This window comes from Lates calcarifer, linkage group LG2 (genome assembly GCF_001640805.2).
Source record: "Lates calcarifer isolate ASB-BC8 linkage group LG2, TLL_Latcal_v3, whole genome shotgun sequence".
NCBI classification, from domain to species: domain Eukaryota; kingdom Metazoa; phylum Chordata; class Actinopteri; family Centropomidae; genus Lates; species Lates calcarifer.
The window spans coordinates 18,618,386-18,633,764 of NC_066834.1; the positions used below are offsets into that span (position 1 = coordinate 18,618,386).

Below are 15,379 nucleotides of genomic sequence, written 5' to 3' on the forward strand. Positions count from 1 at the left end.
TATTTCCAAGTATCTAAACAACTGTGTTTTCAATCTACACGTTCCAAAACAGAGAAGAACATCTCCCAGTGCTAAAGCCTCGGCGCCCACAGCCACATGTATCCTACATCTTCATTAACACTTCAGCTGCATTCACTACTGTTCCTCACATTCTAATTTCTTCATTTTAGAGAGATTTGGAGTGAGCTCACAGGCATGTTAGGAGCGCCTGGTGCTATGCGCCAGCCCTTTGAGGTGTGTCGTTTGTAACATCTCCGCCTCCAGGAAAGCTGGCGCAATGTCAAACGGGCAAAAGAGAAGCTGTGTTTATTTTGGTAAGCACGGGTGTTTTTGCAGATAAATTAATAATAGGAATAAATGAGCCAGAGCATTTCCTCTCTGATACGCAGTAGTACTGTGACCGTAGCCTGAGGTTATACAATCTCACCGTGTTCTGTCCCAAAATGTCTAGAGGAAAATCACATACTCGTTAATGTATAAATAATACATGTTTTTAGATGTGCTAACAGTGTGACTCTATGGTCAGTTGGTCAATCTGTCAGTCCACCATGAATATTTGGTCCAGATACAACAACTATTGGATGGATTCCCATTGAACTTTGACATTCATGGCCTCATTGGATGATGCTTACTGACTTCAGTGATCTGCTGATGTTGATGTTTTTGGGTTTTAGTGAAATATTTTGGCACTTACTGGACTGATTGTGGGCGGCACAGTGCTGCAGTGGTTAGCACTGTCGCCTCACAGCAAGAAGGTTCTGGGTTCACCCAGGGCTTTTCTGTGTGGAGTTTGTGTGTTCTCCCTGTGCCTGCGTGGGTTCTCTCCTTGTACTCTGGCTTCCTCTCACCGTTCAAAGACATACAGGTTAAATGATGAAAATAAATTGCCTGTAGGTGTGAATGTCAGTGTGAATGGTTGTTTGTCTATATGCGTTGGCCCTGCCATAGACTGGCAATCTGTCCGGGATGTACCCAGATTGGCTCCAGCCCCCCTGCCACCCCTAAGGACAAGTGGTATAGATAATGGATGGATAGATAGATTGATTGCCATAAAATTTGGTGCAGATATTCTCTGATATCCAGAGGATGATTGTCATCACCAGTAGGTTCAAATTTTCACATATCCAGTACAATATCTTATCATCTAGGAGATGGTCTGTAGCAAATTTGGTACAAAGGATGGAAGACATTATACTGTACCTATTAAACATCAACATCTTTCATTGAGAGCATGTTGGTATGCTGACATTAGCATTTACCTCAAATCGCTGCTGTACATAACTCCAGCTTCACAGAGCCACAAGCACGGCTGTAGCTGTAGTCTTGATATGGAATTGTTTACTTTTACTCACAGACTAAGAGGAACAGAATATGCGATGAATCAAACAGTGTGAGAAGATGGGCTAGTTAAGGTTCATGGTTGGATTTCACCTGGATTACACCAGCACATGCCATTTTTTTCATGTTTACTAAAGACAAAAATAACAACTCTTATTTCAGCCATGTGTATTTTCATAACAATCTTAATATCTAATGTGCCGGTAAATGTAATTAGTTTCACAAATAGACATACATAGACATATCAGTGTTTTCAATGTTAATACGACGCATATTGCTCTCGATGTTGGCACTCTCCGCTAATGCACGTGCTGCATATGTGCACACACACACACAAACACACACACACTTCGTTCCAGTCCATGGAATGAGCTTTCCTATGCTTGTTATAGTAGTTTCGTGAGCAGTTTCTATTTACACACATGCACATGTGCAGCATAAAGAAAGTGTTATGAGCAAATAAGATGGAAAGTGTGTGTATGTGTGTGTATGAGAGGGTTTGGCCATAATCCTCCCCATAGCTACTGCACCTACGTTGTTCCCTGTAATGGTTTTAGGAGATTATTTCCTCCGGGAATAGCATTGCTCCATTCTCTGCTGGTGTGTTTTGCTATGTTTGTGAATGAGCCGTTTTGATAGATCAGGGTGGAAGTCACTCAGTGTGGAGTAGGGCTACATATTGGCTTAGAGACGGATTTATTCTGCAGAGCTTTTCACTTTGTTCCTGGCCTGGATTCTGCATTTTATCTCAGCATTTGTGTGTGTGTGTGTGTGTGTGTGTGTGTGTGTGTGTGTGTGTGTGTTTGTGTTTGTGTCACATGTAAGTGATGGTTATATGAGGGAGGGTGGTGAGTGTGCAGCTAGCAACAGTGTGTAACCAGTATGCACTGGTTCAGGTGTGTGTGTGTATGTGTGTGGTTGTGGTATTAAGTGTGTAGATTCATATAAACCAGTGTGGTTTCCATGACAGTGACAGACAGCATTCATTCTTTATTGAAAGTGTTGTGACAAAGTTACCAAGCCAGCCATGTTGTAGCCTCTGGGAAAAAAATCTCTGAAAAAGAAAAGCATCTTTGAAGAGAATCTTTCAACCCTCTCAGCCTCTGTCAGACATTTTAACTGAGGGGAAAAAATTGACTGTCATATTTCACTGCATTAACAAGTGAAGTGTATGTGATGGCACAGCTTACCCCGACTGTTCTCTCTCAGCCAACAAGGTAGCAGTACAAATATATTTTTTAAAGGTTTTCTTCTGCTCCTTCTTTCGACACTATAGTAAATCGTCTCTGTGAGCTTTGGGCAAGTTTGGAAAAGCTCGTTTCACAGTCCGCTGGTTCCTTGCTAGCAGAGGGACAGGGCCACATATCAATGGAGGTGGCCAGCGAAAATTTGGCTCCAGCCCCACACAACCCCGTTTGTCCCACACCTCTGACAGGGACACTTTGACATTGTGTGTTTCACTGTAAATTTTAAGAAACAAGCTGAAGAGCTTGTCCAGTCCATGTGAAGGATACTGAATACTAATTTGCAGCAATACACACATTAGAAATGCGTTATTTTGAAATTTTCCTCACTGCTCTATATTGACCTATATCTGACTCTTGAGAACGCTACAGTAGTATCTTGTCATTGGCTGGTTTTATTTTATAACTGTGTAAATGGTTTACTGATTACTTTTAAACTTTGCATGGACTGGTCTCTAGTTCTTTTTCTTCTCTGCTGACTCCTTGTGAACTTTTGCTCTTCATAGGCTGAGGTCTTCAGGCAGACACCTCCCAGCTATTCCTGTATTAGAGTAAAAGGCTAAAGGTGACCAGGCTTTAGCTGTCAGGGCTCCACAGTTATCGGATGACCATCCCAGCCCCACACAATCAGTATCATATTTTAAGTCTTATCTTAAAACATAGTTTTATGTAGAGGTCTGCACAGGGCAGTCTCGCCAGCAGGTACAAGAGACCTACAGCAGATGCTGGCAATATGGGTTCTTTTTTCCAAAGGCTGCAGGGGGACCACTGGCTGTCATGCTGTAATACAAGGTCATGATGCAGGCTTGATAGTCTCCTGTTCAGATGCTGTAGCACACTACATTCATGAAATACATATTCCATGTATCCCTGTTGCAAGTCAGATAGATACATAGTTTTTCTTATTTAGTTGTGACTTATAATATTTGGCTTTTTAAACTTCCATTTGTCTGCTGAAGTACTTTGTAACTGTTTTGAAAAGTGCTGTAGAAAGAACATTCTTCTCCGACACATTGTCTGTTGTAAGAAAAGGTTGTTCTCAAGTGTCTTTTAAAGAGTATATTCTCCTTGGCAGCATTGTTCACGGCTGTGTAGCCAAGTATTGCACAAAGCGTAAAACTATTTAAAGTCTGCTGAGGGTCTCTTACAGTCTAAGTATCTGGGAAGGGACATTACAGACTGTATTTCTAACTGCATGAGCAGGTCAAAACTCTGTGCCTTTTATACAGATCATTTTATTTTTGTATCTTTTTTGTATTAGCTGGTGTGATCATTGGAAGTTTTTATTCTTGTTTGGGAGACCAGAAGTTTAGGTCAAATTATGTAACTGAGTGCCCAGCCTGTATCAGTTTGCACACTGTATGTAATTTTTGTTTTTCTAGTATTGAGACAGGCAGCAGATATAAACAGATTGGACTTGAAGGTCTGCATATTTTCAGACTAATCTTATTGCCTTGCGTCTCTCTCTCTCCTTGCTGTGAGTGAGGCAACCCCCCACTGACTGTTGGAGGCAAAGTATCTGTTTCAATGGTGACGGCTGTGACATTTCCTTCATAATGCCAAAGGCCCTCCCTCTGTCCAGCTGAGGCATGGATCAGTCCGAGGGTTAGAGATGGAGGGAACAAATCGATGCAAACAGACGAACGCAAAGGGCTTGACTGATAGGCTGCAGGATGGCTAATAGCAGGGCTATGGACAGATATATACACAAACAACAACAAGCAACAAGCGAGCACAGACACGCGCACCTCGTGCTTTCATCCTTCTCATTTAGCCTCATTACTGTCAGCCTCATTCAAACTCCATCACGCACACAACAACTCAAGCACACACAAAGTGGACATTTGTCCTCCAACCCACACAAACAGAGCAATGAGATCAGCTGGCATGGAAGGCCTTCCTCGAGCCCATCTCCCCAGCAACCCTGAGGGAATAGTGCCCACAACTGTGTGTCTGCACGTGTGCATGTGTTTGTGCATTTGTATGTATGTGCATGTGCGTCTCTTTGACAGCCAATGGGGGATAGGAGTCACAGCTTGTTTGCTGAGTAACAGGCTAACAAATAACCTGCTCAGGGGCATTAAAGACATGAGGAAAAGAGAGTATCAGCTCTGTCTGTCTCTCTCTTTCTTTCGATCACTTTATCACAGTGTCTCTCTACCTCTCTTTCTCTTTCCCCTCTGTTGGTTCCTCTCTTCCTCTCTCCTGCTCTGTCCTCATCCTCTTATGCTGCACTTCAACTTTTTTTTTTGGCCAAAATTTCACTTCACTTTTGTCCATGTTGCCCTACCAACACACACACACACACAACCTTAATGGCTTGGAGCGTGGTGATGATGAGTGAGGTGACAGTACACATGCACAAACACACACACCATATCAGACATTAATGCTGCAGCCACGGTGCTGGCTGTCAGATCCACTCTGCACTGCAGCCTGGATGAACCACCGCTGCTGCTGCTGCTGCAAGGCCTTTTACAGGTACAAAGATGGGGATGTAATACTGCCGCTGCTCTTACTGTTGTTGTTGGCCTCAGATTGCCTTTCTAGACTAAAGAAAGAATGCACAGGGACTGGATATTGAAGTGAGAAGGAGAAGCTGGCAGAAGAGGGTTTTAGGGAAAACAAGGATTTTTGATATTTTAATGAGTCACTAAGTCTACCTCATCAGTTTTTCTCATCCTCAGTCTAAGTAATGAATGCCAACATGTTCTGCCATGCTCAAAATGAATAGACAGTTTACAGTTTAGATACATTGTTAGTTAGTTCACCTGTATGTTATGTCTGATATCCATGACACTGCTGGTTGGATTTGCAAAATTTGCATGAATCAAGGGCTGTTCAGCTCACTGCTGTACAGGTTATGCAGAACAGCGAAAAACTACAACAGCGGTTTAGAAAGGAGGAGGAGAGATTATATTTACTGTTTGCCTCTTCAAGGTATGCAGAATTAACCAGAATTCTGCTTTTGTCTGTCTGGACAAGAGACTGAAAGGTCTGAGAGATCCTCACTTAAGCTTGGCTGCACTAACTGTTGTATGACAGGGCAAGTAAGCAGGTGAAGGGATGGACAACAGAGAAGCAAAGAAGAGAGACAGGTTCAGTTATGAAAGGGAGTCGTGCACTCATCCATTTCCATTATATAGTCCCAGCACCATCCAGCATAGCTGAATCAATAATCGTGGTTTTCCTCACCTGCAGTTACGTCCTCGCTCATCTTCAGAGCTGTCTTCACTCTAATGCCACCATACAGCCACTACAGAAACTGTCGAGCATGTACAGTGGCTTCAGAAAATATTAATATTCAGAAAATATTCTCTCTCTCTTACTATCTCATACATACATATATATACATATACATACACACACACACACACACACACATATATATATATATATGTATAGACCTGAATTTTCATGTGAGTCAGTGCTGCCCAAACAAGCCATGGCAGCTCCATAAAAGCACACCAGCTCTTCCAGCTCTTTTAATAAGCTGCTAATTGGAAGCTTGCAAGCACAATCTGTAAAAATGACACGGCAGTAAAATGACTGCTCATTTTGGTGAACAGCGATGAGGCTTGTAGTTGAAGGAAAAGGTCAGGAAAGGATAGTGTGGGTGGGTTACAGTATGGCATGGTGTGTTCAGCATATGTCTGTGTACTTGCACGTGTCTATAGTGGCAAGCATGAGAGTAAAGGGAACTAGGTTGAACAGTAGAGTAATTAGCTACAACTCTACATGCCATCTCTCTCCCTTTTCTTGTATCCTCATTGTTCTGCTCTTTTAGACAGTTTGGGTTTACAAAATTATTATTCCTTAATAATGTTTTTTTTTATGAAAAGAACAGAGCACTGTGGCAGATAGGAATTTTCAGTCAGTAAATGACTACCGTGAGGTAAAAACACCAGTTTTAGTAAAATTATCCATTTAACATCGTGAAAGAAAAAGTGAATGTGTCCCATTTTAAGAACATTGCTCATGGTTGTTCACATTTCTACTGAGAAAATGAATCAGGTAGGGACTTCATTCTGCTGTTAAAAGGCCATATCCATCATTGTTTTGACCATTTAGATGTGAGGTACATTCTCATGTACCTGTGGACTGTGAGTGTCTGTCAACAGAACATATATGAAGATATACTGTAGGTCCTATTTTCTTCTGTACTGACAAATCTAACAGATTCTTATCTTATTCTATTAGCCTGTCTGGCAGGTTTTGCCGCTGCTATGGTTTAAATTTTTGGTATTGTGGCTGCCCTTTTGTTGGGTCACAAATTGTGCCCTTAATGTGCTCATCCATTTGTACTGAGGTACAGATCTGTGACTGTGCTCAGCTCTGTGCTTCTGAGTCACGGCACCTCTTGATCCATAGCGACGATGCTACTGTCCTGGGCTACAGAGTACGGCAGATAAGGGGGCATGTGTGCAGAGAGGAAAAGATAGAGGGAAGGTGATAGTGAGACAAAGCAAGGAGATAGTATAGGCTCTCGCCTGCTGCTGTCTATTCTCCTCAATGTCAGAGTTCTCCTCCTCTGCCGAGGCTTAGCACCCGCCTAGCATCACCCTATCTGTTTATACAGAGGCTAATAGGAAGCCTGGTCTTTATCCCCACACTGCGGCTCAACATAATGGAATAGAGAGACATAATGCTGCTCGAGTCAAACAGTCAGCGGAGGCCTTTAAATTGCTTCCAATCCCCTTAACAAATCTGATGGAGAGGCTATGAATAACTCAAGGACCGCTCATCTCCCCACGCTCTGCTTCTCTTCTCTTCTCTTCTCTTCTCTTCTCTTCTCTTCTCTTCTCTTCTCCCTCCCCCTCTCCAAAGCTGTCTAAACCTGAGTATCAACTTGGATTAACTCTCTTTACTTCACTTTTTTAATTAGGAAGTGCCAGCTTACATTTACTAGACTGATCTATTGCAAGTCCAGTTTGCGTTCCAAATTGAAGATCCCAAACAGACATCGCATGTGATAGTATGGAAGAATAAGTGAGGAAAAAATAAGTTTCCGCAGGACTTTTCCCCTTTTTGTGAATGAATAGAGGGAACACAGAGGGACTCCAGTCTTGTGAGGTGACTTGGTGAAATAACTTGATGGTGACGTCTGTCTTTCTTTCATGCTCGCCTATGAGCATCTAAATTATGTTCCAGCAGTTGATTGGAATGGGTTTGTGGGAAATGCTCTACATGTTGAGCTCTAATGTTTTATATTACATTAGATGCCCTCAGTGCCTAGAGGTACTAGAGGTAAGTCAATTTACCTCTGTATAACTGAAAAGATTTCTTCCACATGGTGCTGGTAGAGTCCAAACAAGTTTTAAAATGTCACTGAAAATACAGTGTGCATCTATATGGAGTCAAGGTAGCTAGTGAAGTAAAGCAGGATTACACATGATTTATTAGCAGGTTGTACATACGTTGTTATAGCAGACTCAAATGTCTCATCAAATGTCAGACAGAATTAGACAGACGGAGTGCTAATGATAATCTGAGTTCTAGAAGTTAGCACAACAGACGCATGTCTGTACAGACAACATAAATTACATTTACAATGACCATTTCATGGATTTATAATGATCTTTGACTGTTAAGTAGGTGATATTAGAAGATGTTGGAGAGTCACACATCAAAGCATGTCTTCTGAAAAAACAAAACTGGAAACTGCACTGTTTTAGGTCTCTTAAGCTCAGCTCGTGGTTCTGCATCATGTGCCACAAGGTCAGTGTGACATAAATTTGTCATCTTCAATCTGTGAGGGTCTGCGTGCCCTTTGCCCACAGTGTTCATGATCTGTCCAAATGACATCATCAGAGATCAATACGATGCTGCCATGAACATACTGAATAAAAACAAGCATCAGTATGGTAAGCCAATCAAAATGAAAATAACCAGGGCCGGTGGCCACGCCATTGCTCGATATTTTGGTCCTGCATAACAAGATAAACACAGACAATCAAGCCAGCACAGAGACCCTACAGTAACTCCCCAGTTCTGCAGCAATGCTGGTCTGTGCTGCACTTTACCTTGTTGTGCTGTTTGTTTTAATGTACTTGAGCTGTGGCAGTTGTTGCTCTTAAAACCCTGTTATTAGCAGCAGTCACACTTGCAATTATTGTGTTAGTGTGAAAGGACTGGCTGATTGTAGATGATTGTCTGGATCACAACCTGATGACAAAGAACTTCACATGCAGATGCACATGTAGATATTTCAATAATGTGCTGAAATCAGCCATGCAGTGTCAGGGTGGGCGTTTGTGTGTTTATGCAGGCTGTTCATCATGTACTTGTTCATGTGGGTGTGACTGTGTGCTTTTTGAAGTGTCATTGGTAGGGTAGAGACAATTTAACAAAACAGATAAATCTGAGAGTGTGTGTCAGAGCGGAGGAACGCAGAAAAAAGTAATCAAGTGATTATAGATTGCCTCTCTTGCAATTAAAGGATTAGCATGCTTTTGCTCTGTAGTGATTTGTTTTGTAAGCCTGTTTTATGTATTCAGATGCACCTTGAAAATTGGATGGCCTTAGCATCTGGTATCATTTGCTTTCCTTCTCTCAGTCTCCCTCTGCCACGTGTTTTTCGATGCCTAACGTACCTGCTGCTCTAGCCTTCACAGTTAGCATGTCTTTAATTACCCGGCGACATGACATACCACTTAGAGCTCCGAATCCCTGTTGCTGTTATGCAACCCCACCCTCCCACACATAAACACATTTATATACCTCAATTATGTATGCATCTTTCCCTAGTGGTGCAGTATGACAGCTCTATTAGCTTATCCTTTGAATATGTGCATACACTCATAATGTAGAGGGCAGGATCGGTGGTGTTGTTGAGTCTTTTTAGGTGTGGGTTACTGTAGAGTACTTGTTAACCTAAAGGTGATGAATAAAATTCAAAGTATGACACAGCATTCGGAACAAATATAATGGCTGCACAAAGTAGCACAAGCTAGATATCGTCATACTGTATACCAGTTCTGTATTTCCATGCTCAGACACAGTGCGTATGTGTTCTTGAATTATGTGATTCTTCAATCACTTATGTGATTTTGTGGAATGAATGGTAGCAGCATAACAGACATCACCAAGTTAATTTTTAAAAGCAGCTGTCTTCTGTGTAGACACTTGTCAAAACACAGTTAAAGTAAGCAATCAAAAGATACTTTTTATCTTCTGCTAAGATTTTTTGCAGTAAATTAGAATAGGAACAAAAAAGGAAAAAAAATAAAAGTAAGTCTTAAAAATCTTTTTGTATGAGGACATTGTGTTAACAGGTTTTCCAAATCAATACTATTTGAAATTCAAATCCAATTCACAGTGGTGGCCAAGGAAATAAACCTAAAATGGCACTGCTTTTGCTGAAATTTTGTAATTCTTGTCGAGAGGCTGCTTGCAGCTTTTTGAACTGATGGCAGTGTGGATCTAGCGCAAAAATTATGCAAATGAAATCATGTCAAAGGAATATTTTGGGAGAAATAATCAGGCCTATGATGCCTGTTTTTAAGCCATGCTGTCAGTTCGCAATATTACAGCTTCGTTCCTGCTCGTCTTTTTCTACTGATCTGTGGATTTATGGGATTAGCTGGCTTTGATGGTCGTGTTGGTCAGTGCCAATCATACAGGTCTAACAGGATTACTGTTGGCTCGTTATGACACTGGGACAGCCACAGTGCCTGCTTGATTTTGCCTTGTGACCCCACAATCACCTCTTAACAAAAAGCCTGTATGTGTTACTTTTGCTTTTGCAGTCCCTGTGACTTGCTGACAGTCCTGTCATTGTTTAACACTGTAGATTTGTTGCAAGATGGGAAAGTGGAGAAAGATTTAGCCTTCTGTTTCAGCAGGAGATTGTGAGTGTGGACAGTCTCTGCTTGGGGACTGGGTGACCTGAGTTGCTCAGTTGGAGCACCTCTTTGGTAAAGTGTGGTCACAAAATATGATAGCTGATCAGTAAGAAAAAGTCCATGAAGCTACTTATGGGATGCTGTTGCACCTAGCCAGATGTGCTCTAAGGCAAAATTACCTTGACAGAATACTCAATTCGCAGTACGCAATTTAGCGTTGCACTTTTATAACACTATCAGACTTATGATTGCCAATAAAAAGAAGATTTAAAAAAAATGATGCAGCAGAAACAGAGATTCTCCTCCCTGTCAAAACCTGGCACCCACAATTAGGGCTGGGTGATATGGAAACAAAATCTTCACAGTTATTTTTTACATATCAATATTGATATATATCACAGTATAAATCAAATCACTATTTCTGTCAAGCTTAAAGGTTCCTTTTTACTGCTAAATGAGATGTGAAGATATCATAAGGTCAATTTTTTTTGTTGTAAGGCATGGCACTGGAGAAAGTGGACGCGGTCGCTCGAGGTATTGTTTACATTTTCTGTCATCGCTTCCTCTTTTATCTCACTCCCCACTCGTGACGTACTGGTGCACACAGCTGCAGTAGCCCAAACATTAGCACGTGCTGCTGCCAGCTGCTACTCCTACACTCTGTCTCTGTCTGCCTGTAACTCTCTTCCAGCCACATGATTGGTTCATCACGGCACTATTCTCATTATCATGGGCTTTTCGTGTTGTCTGTCAAAACATGGATGGAATGAGTTCCATCGACATTATATCAGTCAGAGATTCAGGTGTGGTATGCTAGTAGCAGTTAATGTAACCTTCAATCTCAAGCAGAGATGAGGAATGGGCTGGTAACCTCACTGTCTCTAACTTGGCATTCCCAGATTTGATTTATTTTCACATTTGCAGTCTTTAACTCCAAACATTCCTGCATCGCTTGAGGCAGTTTATCGGACTTCACGCAGCTCCCTTTGGGGCCACATATGCAGTAGCACTCCATGACCTGTAAACAGACTTTAACAGACTTACCCTCTATGATGCCAACAGGCTGCACCTCCAAGCCCACAGTGGTAGTTTCTAAAGACTGCGCTTTGTAGACACCTGACAGGTTATTCAACAGTTTGTAATTACTTAACTTTCAAATGCTAGGTGAGTTCAGATGGATTTTGTGGTGTACTGTTTTAATGAAAGAAACCTTTAACTTCTTCATCCTAGCAATGGCAGCTCAGACTGATGAGAGTCACAAATCCTGCCAAACTGACAGAAACAAACCTGAAAATACTGATGATAACATCACCTAAAGTATCAGTAAATTATCAAGGACAATGAATTCACACATTCAACAAAAATAGTTGAATATATATGTTCATAAAATACCCAGAAGAACCTTAAACAATAAACTATAAATACGAGTGAAATCGTGTGTTTTGCTGAGGTGAGGATACTAATTTGAAACTAAATTTAAACCAGGGTGAAGCAGGGTGATAGAAATTAACTACTTAATTACACAAAGGACTTTCATTTAGGATCTGCTCTGTTCTTGTTCAGTTTGATTCCACTCTGCTATGGTTTGTTCCTCTTTATAATATCACTTTTAACTTGAATGAGTCCCTAAAAGGCCCTTGGCGACCCAGTAAAAGTCACTGGAACAGTAAAACTGTGTTAAAGTGAGTGATGGTGGAAGCAGTTAGGTTTATATTGCTAGCTAGCAGCACTTTATGAGACTGTGTAGACTACTTTCTGGCAGGAACCCTGAGGAAGGGAGGGGTGAGTGGAGAAGGACAATGTACTGAAGAGGATAATGCCAGAAGAATCACATTAAAATTACCTTATTGCTTAGTTTACCGAAGGGAACCAGCTTTTCTGTGCGTGCACATTTCCCTTGACACACTGCTAAACAGCACTCCCTCACAAGACAGATCCGAGTGCAAGGTCATGGGTCTTACAGTGTCCAAGGAGAAAGCAGGTTGAAGTTTAATGTGCTACTCAAGGGCCTTTTCTACTTTAAATTCATGGGTTTACACCCGCAATACATTGCCTAACAGTGGTGAGAATCAAACCGAAGGAAACAGCGGAGCCATTTCAAATTGGACTGGCATTTAGAAGAAGAGAAATTAGAGTTTGGCAGTAGTGAACTTTAAAAAAATAAATAAATAAAAAAATAAATGAAGCAAGTGGTGAAGATGAGGGGTGAAGAGAGGAAGTGTCCCCACAGTGAGAATGTTAAGTGTTTACAAGATGAAGATCTCTCTGTGCATCTCTCTGCTCCCCTGTCTACCCCATGCGTCTCTCACTGACACACCGCCATCGCACCTAATCAGCCAATCACGGCTGGATTCTGTCTAAGAGGCCTGATTGGCTGATTAAACCAAGCTCATCAACACACCACCCGGTGTGACTACAAGCACACACAGTAACACAGGCAAGCACACACACACAGCGTTCAGATTACTTAATGTATCCTGTAGTGTTTGTGTGTTTGAGTTTGTGTGCACATATGCATAATCTATGCATGCATTTGTTATCTTCTTTGCATTTGTAAAATGATCTGTGTGGGCAACATGTCTGCAAGTCCACAAAGTTTTAAAAATTAAAAGTTTTAGTCCAACTGTTAAGTATCTTAAAAGTAGTTTAATTTTGTACTTGAGTCTTAAATATTATTTTAGATGAGTGTGAGGGGTTGGGGGTTGGAGATGGTAGGAACAAAGAAGAAAATTTACAACCTTATTTATACAAATTACCCAGCAGCTGTACTTGGGTTTATTTATCCAGTTCCTGTGAGTAAACACAAAGGCCCAGAGCCTCAAATTACATTTGTACAAATATAATAATTTATATATGATATTCTAATTATAACAGTAGCTCTTAATTAAACCACAAAATTATGTACAATGGAGCCTGTATCTGGTAACAGTGTAATAAATTGGAAACCAAAATAAATTGATTGAAAAGTACTGAGAGGGAGGACAGGTTCACTATATCATACTCATAATGTTCATCAGAAGGACATACTGGAGTGGGAAGTACAAATGCAGACTTTAGACAGGATGTGCAAAGCATGAAAGGCATGTTCTTTAAAACCTAGATTTAAAATTGATACCTTTCTCTAGCACTCTTACAAGATCTGGCATGTTGTTCCTGGAGAGTAGAGCTTTCTCAGAGAAAACTCCTCCGCTCTGAGTTTTTCCTGAGTTGTGGGGATGACTGCAGTGGAATCCTGGGATAACATTTCACGGATCATCGTGAGAATACAAGGGGTACTGGTACAGGAGGGCTGGTTTAAATTGGTATGCTCAAAGAGATGCATTTCTCAGTCAATACAGTGTTTGACATTGTAATTCAGTGACATTTTTATCTATTATATATGTATATATATATATATATATATATATATATATATATATATAATTTTATTCACTTAAGAGAAGAATCTCAGCTGCAGCATTTTAAACATGTTATACTGGCAGCAGTGGCCTCTGCAGTACTAACACTGGTTAAATACATTTTACAGGAATTTCACAGAAGAATCTATCATTACACACAACCTTCATTCTTCCTGTCATTATTGATCCACCCTTTCCTCCCTCCATTCATCCTCCATTCTATTATCATGTGCATTTTCCCATGCAGAGCACGGCAGCACGTGGAGTATAGCGGGGCCCTAAGGCAGATCAATGCCAATATTTATTTCATGTCCAATTACTGCAGTAGAACCACAATCCAGAGAACTCGGTGATGAAAGCAAACGTCCTCTCACAGAGGCACACAGAAACCGCATTATAAGTGCAGCCTGCAGCCTAAGCTTCAGGAGCAAGGAATATGAGTACAACCGCAGGTTAAAGGATTCCAATAGAGTGAGCTACAGGCATTACCAGGGGGTGAAGCCTCCAGAAAGAGGAGTGAAATCCTGTTGCTCTCTGTGGGAGATCCCCCAACTATCCTTTTCCCCTTTACTCACCTGTTTTTCTTTTACTGCTTTAAGAAGCCAATTCATCTCTATCTCTTTAGAAATCCCACCCATACTTCATATTGAACAGACACTGCCTGTCAGTGCCAGAGATAAAAAGAAAGGCCATTATATAACCTCAACTAAGCTATATGAGTGTTAACATGATAATGTTAGAGTACATTACACAAGTAGCCCCTGCATGATGTTGTTTGGACAGGGTATTATAATGCCAACTCTCAACTCATCTCCATAACAATGATACTGAGTGTCAGATCTTTTTAAATCATTGCAATGAAGAGAACAAAGTGTATTTTAAAAAGAGAAGACAGAGAAGTTTTTTTTTTTTTTTTTAAGTTTTTATATATTTTAACAAAACCATTTTTGACATCATTAAGAATACAGAGGCTCTGGTAAAGATTATTTCTCCTGCTAAAGCAGTGACTAACCTTATTGATCTTGTGCTGTACAGTTTCATTTGCTGTGTTTCCCACTAAACTACAGTATTTCACTACATGTATTTTATTGTAATAGTCCCTGCTCTGTGTTGAAATATAATTGATTAATGAATTGCACCCTTCCCTCTGTCTCTCTGTCTTTCCCATCCCAGATTTATTCCTGACAACAGAAGGCCCAAATTTCGAGACTTGGATCAGCAAGGTAGGAAGCCTCCTTGGACTTGTTTGCTTCTTGTTTTGCTGCTCTAGCTTTCCCGTCCAGTTCCGTCAGGGCAGCCATTAGTGAGTCACTTCACTCCTCTGTACTCCTACAGTAGGAAGCATGATCAGTGTGTGGTTAACATAATTTTGTACAAATCGAAATCATGTATTCCATATTACACTGCTCCTGTCTAAAGTTTCTAATATTGCAAACACAATACAAAAGTTTAGCAGTAGTAACAACACTACTGATGCTTAAAATAGCTTACTGTTTCTGACCAACTGTCAAAATTTCCATAAGGTAATTTCTCAGATTTCATAGGTTGAAACCAG

General features: G+C 40.9%; 1 protein-coding gene across 1 annotated transcript in view; it reads left to right on the forward strand.

Moving 5' to 3' along the window:
* Positions 1-15,379, forward strand: part of itfg1 (integrin alpha FG-GAP repeat containing 1) — a 130,967-nt gene that overhangs the window by 8,788 nt on the left and 106,800 nt on the right. Inside the window, exon 7 of the mRNA XM_018697450.2 lies at positions 14,998-15,047. Within this exon, the coding sequence (XP_018552966.1) occupies positions 14,998-15,047 (50 nt within the window). The remainder of the gene's footprint in view (positions 1-14,997; positions 15,048-15,379) is intronic.